General features: G+C 48.0%; 2 protein-coding genes across 7 annotated transcripts in view; one reads left to right on the forward strand and one right to left on the reverse strand.

Annotated features, from left to right (window-relative positions):
• IGSF22 (immunoglobulin superfamily member 22) overlaps window positions 1-13,252 on the forward strand; it is an 86,937-nt gene that overhangs the window by 54,034 nt on the left and 19,651 nt on the right. The window lies entirely within an intron of this gene.
• TMEM86A (transmembrane protein 86A) overlaps window positions 1-13,252 on the reverse strand; it is a 56,861-nt gene that overhangs the window by 21,417 nt on the left and 22,192 nt on the right. The window contains exon 2 of one of the 4 annotated variants that reach the window (XM_068683537.1): window positions 6,957-7,037. In XM_068683537.1, coding sequence (XP_068539638.1) covers window positions 6,957-6,977 — 21 coding nt within the window. In that variant the 5' untranslated portion in view covers window positions 6,978-7,037. Of the gene's footprint in view, window positions 1-6,763; window positions 6,888-6,956; window positions 7,116-7,272; window positions 7,407-13,252 lie in introns of those variants that run through there. The other 3 variants (XM_068683535.1, XM_068683536.1, XM_068683534.1) reach the window with 3 other exon arrangements.

A 13,252-nucleotide genomic window follows, 5' to 3' on the forward strand; every position in this document is an offset into this window, starting at 1 on the left:
TTAAGGGTGAAACTGCCTCCAGCACCAAAAGGCACTTCTGCAGCTCACCTTTCTGGCTCACGCAAGAAACTCCTGCACAGCTGCCAGGAGAGGTTTTTGCAACAGCAAAAGGAAGGCAGGGCAGAGAGAGGAGGGGAAGGAGGCTGCCAGAGGCTGGGAAAGCTGGCAGCTCCATGCAAGAGACTTTTACTGTATGAATCCTCGCAAGGGGCTGCAATAAGATCGGCAAAATCTGGAAAATGCAAGCAGGGCTGTGCTGGGAAATCCAGGAGGGAACAGCTTTGCTTGTCTTATGCCTAATGGAAAGCTGAATGAAATGTTCTACCTGCGTATCGTGGCCTGCAGGCTAAATGCTTGTGAAACGCTGGTGTTAAAATTAGAAGGGGGAATAGCAATGTATCCCAATAAGGATGTGTGTTTAGAGAGTTACCACTCCGGTACCTTATAAAAACACAGCAGTAGCCCTCCTCGTTTTATAATGGGACCAATATGCTCTAAGGAGGACGAAAGGTCAAAGTATGACAGCGGAGTCACAAAGTTTACTTCCAGTATCTACATCGTGTGCCAAGATGTTGTGACCTGTACCAGCCACTGTCAGGCACAAATTACATGAAGATTAATTGGACTTTCATGGCCAATTTCAACATGAGGGGGCAGCCAGGGTGCCAGGTGCAAACAGCCTATGCAAACAGGAACCCACGCACTCCAGGATTCACACTGAGGCATCAGGGGTTTCAATTGCAAAACCCCTGCTGCACATACAAATGGCACGCAGATGCACACTCACAAATAAGCGTGCATCTGTGTTACCACTTTACACTGAGGGGGGTGTAAGTACATGCATGCACGGGGCACGAACCAGCAAACAATCCTGGAAACTTCATAAGCATCAGTTAAATGATGAATTTCAACATGATACTCCTTTTATATCAGGGTTGCAGGGAAAAGCCACACAACCAGCTTAGTTTCTCTTGCAATGGAGCACAAGTCAGCATTGCTATCCAAGAACCCTGGTTGGCTCTGACTAATGCCACAACAAAACCAGAAGACACAAGGAAATAGGGGTAGAGCAGCCAAGCCATGGTGTCAGCCGGCACAAACCCAGTTCTGCTGAAGCCACGGCAGGCAAAATGCCTCATACGAGGCTGAGGATCTGCCCCAGCACGCTTGGCATAGATCAATAGTCTGCCAGACAGGCAGGCTCTCGCCTAGCCCACCTACCACCCTGCAGCTCTGGGGGTGTGTGGAACCTGCTCCTAGTCCACATTCAACATTACACAGAGGGATGCTCTGCACTGACACGCTTGTCATATAGCAGCCTGCCATTACCTCAAATGCTATTTAGATTATGGCAGTATGAGCAACAGCTATAGGAAGGGCACAAGCGGGCTAGAGGAGGCAATAACCATCACCTTCATTTTGGGCACGCTGCAGTAAGCAAGATCTGTATCTTTATTGTAATTACAAATCTAGTGGCTGTTTGTGTGATGTGAAGGGCAGCAGAAAAATTAAGTGCTAATATAATATCTGCGTCGGCCTCCAGGGGGAAGGGAGTTATGTAACTAATGATCTTTTCACTGTTCAAGAGTTTCCACATGCTAGCAGAAGACGGGTGCCAGATGCCATCATTTTCTAAGAGTCTCATTTCACTGAAGTTATTATTTCCTCAGTATTATGCAGTTACCCACAGAGAAAGATAACTTTGGCTCTTCTGTCATACTCGGTGTATTTTGGATACAGATACTTGACGAGAAAAAGAGAACAGCAGAAACACATTTAGGAGGAATTCCATGTAAGTACAAGCTTCAGAACTGGACCCGTAATCTTAACACACAAAGCACACTTGAAACAACAGCCACGTGTGACTTGAGTGATACACTTGAGTTAATGAAGCCTTTAATCTACAGCACTGCCTGCAGAAGTGATCAGCTCTAACTGCTTACTGCAACCGCGCAGGGGCTGGGAAGAACATTAGCAAAGCTCGGACTTTCTAGCCCCTGGTTTCAGTTACCAGACTGTCACAGCAACAGCTACAACAGCAAAGGATAATAATACCATTGCAAAAATGCCCAAGTTCAGCCTTAAAAATATAAATTATGGCACACCACTATGCCCAGACTCTTGCTAGCATAAACTAGCACAAGCTGTAGTTCAGTAGGGCCAAAGCTTTTAGGCTCCTCCCAAAAGGTGTGACTCGCATAAACATTACTGAAATCCTGCTAAGCTTACCTGAGGCGATGCCTCCCCCTCCCCCTTATTTCATTGATTGCAGAGTTTAGAGATTTCTTCTATAATTCATTTAAACAAGCTTGTTTTTTTATACAAGTGCCATATTTTCGTAACTGTTGATGTGGTGTATAAATGTGCATGTTTATAAGCCTCCCGTGTAATAAAATCCCAGTTTATGAGGCATTTAAGTAATGGGAAAAAATATAATGAAAGCAACAACGTTGGGTATAAACAAAGAACAATTAAAACATACTTCTATACTGTAAGAGTTAGTTCTTAGATGGTTGCTAATGCTTTATTCCTTAATGCAGAAATAACATCCTCTATTCAAAAAGGAAAAAGTTGAAATAGTTCAAGGGGTGATCTGGCTTTCTTGTTTTCAAAAGCAGTTTGGCTTTCTGTAATCATCTGGATCAGTAGGGTTTGGCCCTTCTTCAGAAGCTCCAATGTATGAATACCCACCCAATTTTCCATCCCTATTCAATATTTTGCTGGTGAATACCTTTCCAGGGCATACGTTGCTTTTCTGGGGGCATCCAGTTTTTGTAAGTGACCTTCATGCTCCTCCACAGTGACACCCTGCTTCCACCCAGGGGGTGACAGGGGCTGCTCCCAGCAGGCCACCTTGCAGGGGGAAGGCAACAAGGGCTTGGCTTGCTTGATGCAGCCAAAACAACGTATTCTTCCCCAATCCAGCTATATCCATTTAAAGATGCAAGTATGTCAGAGAACAAAAGGGAAAGGATGGGGATTGTTAACAAATGGCTTCCGGGCAAAATCTGTCCCAAACAGGGTTGTGCTATGCCATGTAAGTCAGTACAGACAGGATGTTGTATGGATGATTGTAGGGATGAAGCCCACAATTCATCTGGCCCAAAAGGAAAGCAATATCATCTATACACTGCCCTCAGAAGAGACCTATTTCAGCCTCTTGATGTCTTTATTTTTCCCATGCCCAGATTTCTTCAAGGTGATGTGTGAAGCTCTATGCTTAGTTTAGCCCTAACTTTATTTAAGGGGAAAATAGGGTCCCTCTGAGCATTGCTGGAATGACTGCACATCTCCAGGCTCATCTGCTCTGCACTTGCAGCCCCTGCAATCACGATGTCTGCTGGGCAGAGAGGTCTTTAGGGCAAGGCAGTCTCCTACAGCCCCACGCTCCAGTGCTGAAACCTGCTTACCTACTACTGGAAAGAAAAAAAAAAAACAGCAACAACAACAGGAGAAAAATTACTAACAAGGCAGTCTCAGGGAGGACTTTTATTAAGATGAGACCAATGACAACTGAATACGAGAATTAAACCTCACATATCCGTGAAGGAAACATGTTGCTTATTAGTACTGCTCTCCAACCCCAGACTCTTACCCTACCCACCTTTATGCAGAAATTGTAGCTCTTAATCGGAGCAATATCAGGAATAACAATTTTCAAGCAGGATGCTCCTGCTTGCCTAGCAGAATAAGCAGCAAAAGCTTCCCTCCAAGGTGACTCCAACCGGAGCAAGCATTGCTCACCAGCTGGAGCAGGACGGGCAGACAAATGCATCTTTGCTGCCACAGCCCAGTTCCGTCCAGGTCTGGACTCCAGCATCAGCAGGACCCCAAAGTGTTACCCCCGCCGAGTACCTGGCAAAATACATTAAAAGGAATTTTAGCACCAGGCTCATTTATCCCTGGGCACTCTCTTCCCTTATCACATCTGCATCGTGCAGCACCAGAGAACAGCTCAGCTAGCTCTGCACCGCGCTGCAGTCTCCCCGTGTGCGTGGGGCGGACATGCCAAGCCCCCAGGGCATGATGCACACCTGGCAGCTGGCACTAACGAGCAGTCCTACCCGTGCTACCTCCCTGGCTTCCTCTCCACCGTTTGTTCCTCCTTGCGTGGTTTCTTCCAGCTATCAACTGTGCAGCAGCTCTGGAGCTCAGTGTTTTAAGTAACCTGTCACGTTTCCTACAGGAGTGTCTTAGTGGGGGTGACGCAGGAGATCAGGTTGTGCCTAAGTAGCGCGGGCCATCTGCTGCAGTTATAAACAAAGGCCATGGCTTTGAAAACTGGAAACAAAATAGTGCCACTCTCAGCTGTGTTCTTCTAGCGTCTTCCCTGTCGAGGCTGATGCTGCAGGACACTAGGAGAGAACATGCATTGTAGACAAATCAATTCAGCTGGCTAACTTATTATGCCTCAGGTGCTGCCCCCACAGACTGTGCCCCATCACGTGCCACAGCAGAGATAGCCACGCTGGCCCCCAACACCTCATCTATCTATGCAGCAAAAGGCAGTGTGGTACGGAGATAAGCCCTGGGCCCCAGGGGTAGCACCTAGCTGCGGTCAGACTGATCACCCACTGCTGTTCCCTTCAGCAAGTGACCTGCCGGAGGGAGCCCACCGACTTTGCAGCCACACCACTTCTCAACCCAAGCATGCTCCCAGGCACTGTGCAGTGCTGCACAACGCCGTCCTGGCCTGGCCTGGGTGGGCTGTAACACAGCCGATGGCACAACAGCACCATGCGCTCCTTCGAGAGAAGAGCAACATGAAAAACAGCTAAAGGTGACGCGCAAAGAACAGCTCCTTGACAGACTGAAGGCTGGCAGCTCTTTTTTTGTGATCTCTCCGGAGGATCAGACTAGCAGTTGCCAAAGCCCTCCCCTTCCACCTCTACAGCTGTGGTAAACAGCTGCAGCTCTGGTCACAGCTCCCAGTGTCATCATCCCTCCAGCAATCCGCAGCTTCACGCCTGCGTTAGTTGCCTTTGGTGAAGCAAAGAGTTGGCATGTCAGGGACGGAGCCAGAGCAGAACTGTGTGTTGCTGCATGTCAGAAGAGCAAGTAAAGAAAGCAGCTTTTTCATCTGCCATTGCAAGTTACGTTCCTGAAGTGTAGTTCCTGTTGTAATTCCCGAATTTCTGAATTCCCAGCACATACCCATGCTTTAATCATTTGCCCTTCTCAAAGCCTAGGTGAAATATATGCTCCTGGACCACCCTGAATAACAAGCCTTAAAAGCCAAGTGCTGTCACCTTTGAATTATGAAACAAACTGTGCCAGTTTTTAGCCATTCCAGTATTGTCCCAGGGCAGCATTTCATTTCCGAGGTACAAGTAAGTACACAGTTCACTGTAACCAAAAGCATTACTTAGATTAATTTAGCTTATGGCCCAGAAGCACAAAGATACCAAGCCTCTTCAGTTATTTTTGAAAAGCATGAGGAAAAAATAAAAAGTAGTTTGGCCTTACAATGGTGTAATGTACAAGCTACTTCCCTCTGTCTCTAAAGATAAAAATCACCCCCAGGCTGCTGATGAACTTACCAGGTACATGTTAACGAAAATTCATCTGAAGTATCAGACAATACAAGCTGCTGTGCAGGGCTGGCAAACAAATTTGAAAGTTTTGAATCTTGGCTTTGTGAGTTAGGGAGAGGGGAAAAATGGGATTTCTACCTGTGAGAGAAAACACAGCGGAATCACTGTGATCTGTGCAAGCCATTAACCAAAATACAACAAAACAGGATGACAGCGGGTCCGCAGGGACCCAGAACACCGCCAGTAGGTGTTCAGCGCTGCAGTGAAAGCACCAGGCAACTTTCCTACCAGCAGACAGCTATTCTTACAGCACACAGTGGGCTGCTGGCATACCCAGCCAAATCCCTCGCTTTCTAGAAACAGGAACATGCGAAGCAGTGTGTCTAACAGCACAGCTTATCTGCTGTTCGGGTTGAAAGCATTCTGTCTACCTCCAGCACAGAAGCATCTCCCCTTCACCTGCAGGGCCAGGACCTGGTACTGCCAGTGCAGCATGGCACGAGCCGCAGCTCCCTCAGCTTTTGCTCCGTCGCGTCACCTATTCACGTCCTCTGCCAAAGGACAGCGCTGAGTTGCTGCCTTATTGCCGGTTGCGTTAATTAAGCTTCATGACTCCCCCATGAGACAGGCAGGTGACACCATCCCCATCTCACAGCCGCTGGATGGTGGAAGTGGCTCACCAGGGAGAGCAGGTGTCGGCGGGAGCTCCATCACCCCGCGGGAAGGGCTGTGGGACGCGGTGGCCTCCAGAAGCAGGGACGGGCACCAGAAGGCTGCTTCCAGCCCAGGTCCCTGTCCCTTGGGAATAGACCGAGCAACACAAACCAACTATCACAGAGAGCCACCGTCACAGTGCCCAGCAGCAGCGTTGGCCTGAGCTGTCACCTGAACAGCTGAGCGCTCTGCGGGTCACAACCGTGTGTGAGGGCCGGAGGGAGCGCAGCACGGCGGCCACCAAGGCGATGCTGAGCGAGGAGGCGGCGGAGCAGCAGCAGGAGGGAGCCGGGGGCAGCGGCGGCTCCGCGGGGCCCCAGCACCCCACGAGTGGGGCAGGCGGCCGAGCGCGGGGGTGTCACGGCGGACCCGAGCAGCACCCCGCTAAGCAGACGCGCTGCACACGAAGCAGATATCCTTTTTTTTTTTTTTTTTTTCCCCTCCCAACGACAACAACAACAAAATGGGAGCCGAAGGCGAGCCGAAAAGCCGCCCGGGGCGGGAAGGAGGCGCACCTCTGGAGACACAGCTGCCGGCGGGGCGGGCCGGGGGCGAAACATGGCGGCGGGGGGCGCGATCCCGCCGGCGGCCGGCAGCCCCCTGAGGGGCACGGCACGGAGCCCACGGCACGGCTCGGCACGGCGCGGCACGGCTCGGCAGCCGGTAAGAGCGGGGAGGGCGCGGGTGCGGGTCCCGCCGCGCACTCACCACAGTGACGGGGGACACCATGTCGGCGGCGGGGCGCGTCCTGCTGCCGGTGCTGCTGCTGCTGCCGGTGCCGGTGCCGGTCCCGCCGCGCTGCCCTGCCGCCCGCCTGCCTGCCGGGCTGCTTTTTTAGGCAGGGCTGACGTCAGCGGAGGGGGGGCCCCGCGGACAAGGCTGGGGGCGGCCCCGGCCCGGCCCCCGCGAGGGCGGGCGGGGGCGGGCAGCCCCCTCCGGGCCCCCCCCTTCGGCCCCGGGGCAGGCCCCAGCCCCGTGCCGGAGCCGCCCCCCGCCGTTCCCCCGCTTCTCCCTTTGCCCTCACCTTGCCCGCGGGGCTGCCCGGCCCCATCCCGCACCCAGCGGCCCCCGCTGGCCCCCACGACCCCCGGCCCAGCTCCCCGGGAGGCTGCCGGCCCCCTGCCCTGAGCAACGCTGCCGAGCGGGAGGCAGCGGCTCGGGCTGCTTGGGGTGACGCCGGGGCTGCCTTCGGTCTATTTTTACTTGAGGATTAATATTTAAGGATGCAGGAAGCTGCTTTTCGTGTAATATGATCTTGTTCAAAAGTTTCGCCTCATAACAAAACAAACAGGTACTTAAATAGTAGACGATTGAGTAATCTGCTATTTGCAGCCCGAGCAGAAGTCATGCTCGGTATTTATCACATCGAGGGAACATTTTCTTCCATAAAGCGGAAAAAAAAAATATCTATGCGATTCTTTTGCAGCCTTTGTGCAATACATCGGTATCGTGTTTCCGAGGACAAAATGTTTGCAAGCAGCAGTCCCAAGATCCCAGCCCGGCAGCGCGATTGCTCCCAATGTAAATAGCGAGAGGGCAGCCTTTGGGCCATCACCACCCGATGGGGCTGGGATGGACTCTGCTGCCTGTGTGTCGTTTGCCAGTCAGGGAATTCTACCCCAAAACCATACTGCAGATCTGCACCATCAGGTCAGAGGAGTGTCACAGCGAAATCTGTGGCAAGCAAACCTCAATCAGGTCAAAGGATGTGGTTCTCGATGCAGCATGGCCACGGCCAGGGGATTGAGAGCCGGACTTACAATTTCAATTAAAATAGTTCATAGGGCAGTAGCATTTTCATTAGGCAAGAAGAGAGGAATAAGCTGTTCCTTTTCCAGGGAGCTAGATGAATTAGAGGACTGAAAGAAATTTCACAGCTTTTCATGATGAAGGCTTTGCCCTGCTGAAATCAAGGGGGGCAGTCCCTTGTAGGAGCAGCACAAGGCACCGGAGGTATTTAGATGTCAAAGGGTGCCATGGGTTTGATAACGTATGGGATTTTCAGAGGGCCTATGGACTCCCAGAACTCGGGTTCCTAATTGCTTTCAGAAATCCTCCTGGGAGCTTGATTATGTCTTGGCATGTAAATATCTCAAAAAAAAAAAAAAAATCTGTTCCCCTTGGTCCCTAGCCAAACTCTTCATCTGCTTATCTTGGCCTTTTTTTAAGCGATGAGCCAGGCAGTGCAGTGGGTAGGGGCATGTTTGTATTTGGGTATCATCTATGGTGCTCCAAAACTAGGAAGAGGTGATTGGGATGGATGCAGCTTTGCATTCATCCATTTGTTCTGATGTCTTCACTGGTTACCAGCTGAAGCTTTGCCTGGTCTCACAAATCACATATTTCTCTGTGTCATGATGCAAATGTTCAAAATATGTTAACATTTAGATGTGGTTTTCCGCATGATGTTTAGCTTAAGGAAACCTACCTGGAAATGAAGGGGAAACCATGTATACATCCTGACTTTCCTGTCTCAAACAGTTACTGGGAAAATCACTCTCATTAGTTTTGCCTAGGGGAGTTTGACCATTTGTGATTTCCTGAAAGTTATTTCTCATAAACCTTTCAAATATAGAGATTCAGAAGTCCTAACAGCAGGTTTGGCATTTGTATGGAGTGAAGAGGTGACCCTCATGTCAAAGATTTTGCAACCTGTATATAAGGTGAATTTTTGTTGTTGTTTATCTGATACTGGATTGATTTCATGTCATTCACAAGATTATTCATTTTGTTGTCCTTTTTTTCACTATCAAATTCAGTGCTGCATCAAAGATAAGTGATTCCTTCTAAGTTAGGGACATCCTGGAGTATTAATGAGGAATTTGGACATAACAGCAATATCTTACCTTTTATCTAAATGCAATGTCTTAGAACAGGACTTGACACAAATCCTTTTCCACTCTAGAAACAGCACTCCAAGCAACAGATGAAGGAAGCAAAAGGAATAGATGGTCAGTGGCTTTGTAAAACAGTAAAATTTGTCTTGTTCTGTGCATGCCATTCTTTTTTTTTTTTTTTTTTTTTTTTCCTTTACTGGTGTTGCTTCAGTAACCATATTCCTCCTTTTCAGTCTCCTGTCCTGATCAATACAGGTGAGGGAGATCTCATGGGGCTCACCGCACCATTTTGTTCTCAATCAACTGCAGGGATTTAAAACAACAAGGAAAATAGTTCCAATTTTGTGGAGGTGGTATTTTTAACTCGCTATCAGTAGGCAAACAGAGAACAGTAATCACACGAGCATAAATGTATGGGGGTTGGGTATAGCAAAACAGCACATTAAATATTTCTTTGCACGTTCCTGAAGATGCTGTTGCTGGGCCATGTCTGTGGTCTGTGGGGAAAAAAAGCAAGCAAGAAAAGTCCCATCTCCAGCAAGGCTGCTATGCAGACATTAATTTTTCTGAAGGATCCCATGGTGTTCAAGCTACTGCACGTAGCCCCATGGCTCTGTGTGCATGCAGTGGCTCCATGGCTCCTACAGGTGTGTTATTTCTTTATAAAAACAACAGCCATATGTTTCTGTGATAGCTTGACCTTTTTTCTACCCTTCTCTGTGTTATTATTGTACCGGTTTATTCTCCTGTTGGAGAACTGCTAGTCTGTGGGCCCCAACAGCCCTGCCCTGAAATCCATCAGTGAAATCCTTTTAGCCAGGTCCCTGAAGCCCCATACGTCAGGGAGGCTCAGGACTCCGCTTCGTCAGACACAGTCCAGACATGTCCAAAAAAAGACAAGCGCTTCTGAAATGCGATTAGCCTTGCAGTGTGTGGGTCTGTGGATATTTGTACATGAAATGTAGTATATGGATTTTTATGGGAGGCTGTTGGGGCCAGAGAGCATGAATCCCAAAGGTCTGCAGGACAGCCCTATGCCTGTATGTTTTCTAGCTGCTTGTTCTTCAGGGAGGTGGTCCTACATCCAGCAATGGCTGGAACAGGAGCAAAATACATCTCATGCTCAGGTGTCTCTGGAAAGGGGAGTGCAACCTGCCCTCGCTCTGCTGGCATGGGCTCTGCCAGTGGGCTGTGGGGGCACACGCTTTGTTTTGTGCTTTTTTATTAATGCTAGACCTAAATAATAACAGTGAACTCAGATTTACTCTTATTAAGAAAGTGCCTGGGAATTAAACTGCTGAGGAACCACATGAGATGAACATGAGTCCCTGCTGGCTGCTCCAAGCAGAGTGCTTCCAGATCCGGTGGCTGTATCCAGCCTGGCTTTCTGTTCTGACACATCCAGCTCCATGTAGCTCCGTTGTGGTTTGTATGCTGGTCACTGCACCAGTTCCTGATCCTTTTCATGTCAAGTAATCTGATGTTTCTCCCTGCACATGAGGATATATTGGGCTGTTTCCTTTCTGTACAGATTTATCTCCTGAAGGCTAGAGAAATTCAGAAAGTTGCCTTTGCTTCCCTCATGGGCAATTCCCATAATGATGATAAAAGTATTAAATTTAGACTTCAGAATTAATGTCTGAGTGAAATAGAGTGGGGGGGCACTGCAAATTCATGCCTCCTGAGAGCACTTTTTCAGGCTGTTTACTGAGCCAGAAAAGCAACACATCATCTATTTATAGGCTTTGTATCTGAAAGTTTTCTTCCCAGACATAAAATCAATTTGCTGCCGGGGCTTAATAAATGCTGCGTGTACATGTGTGTGTATGTGTTTATGGAAGAGGCAGTCTTTCTAGAGATGAGTATGGGTATAGCTAAGCAGGATCCAGAGCACGGGTCCCTTATGGGACTGTACTTGTTTGTGATCAGTTTATGTTCTAATGCCCATCAAAACAAACACATTAAAATCTGATCAAGAAGATCAATAGGGAAGGAAATGTATCATCCGTTCTTCTAAAATTCTCTGTTCTACAGCATGAAGGTAAATCACAGAATCTGCATTCGTACAGTTTGTATCCCTGCGGTATCCTTTAAAGCTATTTCAGACACATAACCATCTCTTCTGAGATTGACAAGAGTGACTTAGAAGCTCTTAATCAAACTAAAAAATCCATAACAACCTACCTCAAATACTAATTCTGATTCAGTTACAATTTCTGTTCCTCACTCAGGTGCCCAATTTCCCAGTACAGAAATCCACCCAAAAAAAGCTGTGATTTATCTAGTGATCAATTCACCAGTGATTTAGCGATATAATTCTCCACAAGCAGGAGGTGCTAGCAGCTGCCATGTTGCAATATGCACAAAAAGCAGTGAAGGCTCGTCTTGGGAAACATCGTTAGATGATTTGTAGGAAAAAACATGGCGCAATTAAATGGTGAGATTACAAAACAGCACATAGGTAGAGAAAATGCTTTAATGTCTATTTTTACTTAAGCAATCTAGCTGAGCATCTGGAAGAAAAATTGTACCTGTGATGAGGGAGAAGCATGCTGAGATGATGCCGGCTCATCCCAAAGCTAGGCACTGGCAGCAGGCAGACAAGGCTGCCTTTCGGCAGCATTTAGGTCTTGGTGGGCTCACACCCGTCGTGAATTCCCCAAGTCGCATGGGATGAGGGTCAGCAGGAGCTGCCAGGGAAGATTTGTGTGGTGGGCATAACAGCGGAAGTAAGGTGGCATCTGAAAGTGGCAGGTGACTTAGGGCGGGTGGTCTGAGAGACCTTAGATACCTATTTTTCAGAGAGCGTTTTCAGAAATTTTGCTCTCTTCTCTGATGTTTTCCAATGCTCTGACATGATTTGAAGTATCCAAAGTCACTGATGACCGCAAAGTCTTGTCTGTGGGCAACAGGCATTTTATAAATTCCTCTAAAATCAGTCTGAGTCACTAATGAGTTCAGATGCAGTTTGTTACCACTAAGTTTATTTAAATCCAATCACTGTTACATTTCCCAGAGAAAAACACTGTCAGCACCGCCAGCAAGCAATACAGTGATTTTGTATCAGCAAAACTGCCATTGATTTTAGCAGCTATTTATTGCATATGTTCCCACCAACCACTTTCTAATGGAATTTTAACAATTCAGTAGGGTCACTTGAAGGTCTTGAGGAAGCAAGGGAAAAAATCATCCCTTGTAGGAAATGCTCCTCTCCAGCAGTGCCTCCAGTCACGATCACCAGTCAGATGGGAGCTCTTCATCTTTTTCATATAACTACTTCTGGTGAATCCTGGTCGTTAATTTTCAAGGCGTTTTTGTTCTTTTTTTTTTTATTAAGCTCACCCTGCCAATATATATACAGTTTCACCTCTGTCTTATTAAGTCCCTGAGCTGCAGGTTGCTGGAGATTGGGAATATACAAAGCAAGTATGTCTAGACTCAGTGTGTTAGCAGCTCTCTAGCAGTTGGCTGCTGTCAGCCTCAGGACAGATGAACCCTTGGTCTGGTGCAGTAGATCTTACCTTAAATTAAAAGCACTGTTGTAAGAACCGGTCTAAATACGCCTCTCTTTCTGCTTCCTGTCCTGTAAAAAATGGCCTTTTTCATTTGAGTTAAAATCTTGCACCAGAGGAAATTTTTTGTTTGTTTGGGCATCCTGTTCCCAATGGTTTCATCTCGCTCCATTTTCTTGTGTGTGATGTCAGCTCCAAAAGCATTGCATGGGTATGTGGGCAAAAATAAGAGGAGTAGGACAGGAATCATGCCTGTTTTCAGAGAAAATGTTAGTATATTGTAAAAACGGAAGGGATTAATGCTTGGGTCGGTGCTGAAGGAGGTGGCCAGAGCACACTCAGGGCTGGGCTGGTCCCTGCCTTGGCTCTCTACCTCCTACACATGCATAATGCACGCTGCCTAAAAACTACAAGGAACACAGCACTTGACATGCACCTGTAATTTTAGCTGAGACTTGACCCGAGTGCTGTGCCTGTATCCCTTGGCACGCTATCGAGTGCAACATAATACAGCAGATAACGAAGGATGAGGGCAAACGAGCACTTTGAATAAGTGACAGCATCCGTCACTCGCAAACCATCCACCACCTTGAAGTGAACTGAACCTGGTGGATTTTCTGAGCCACGCAGGCACAATTATGTATTACGGCAAGGA

The sequence above is a fragment of the Anas acuta genome, chromosome 5 (genome assembly GCF_963932015.1).
Source record: "Anas acuta chromosome 5, bAnaAcu1.1, whole genome shotgun sequence".
Classification (NCBI taxonomy): domain Eukaryota; kingdom Metazoa; phylum Chordata; class Aves; order Anseriformes; family Anatidae; genus Anas; species Anas acuta.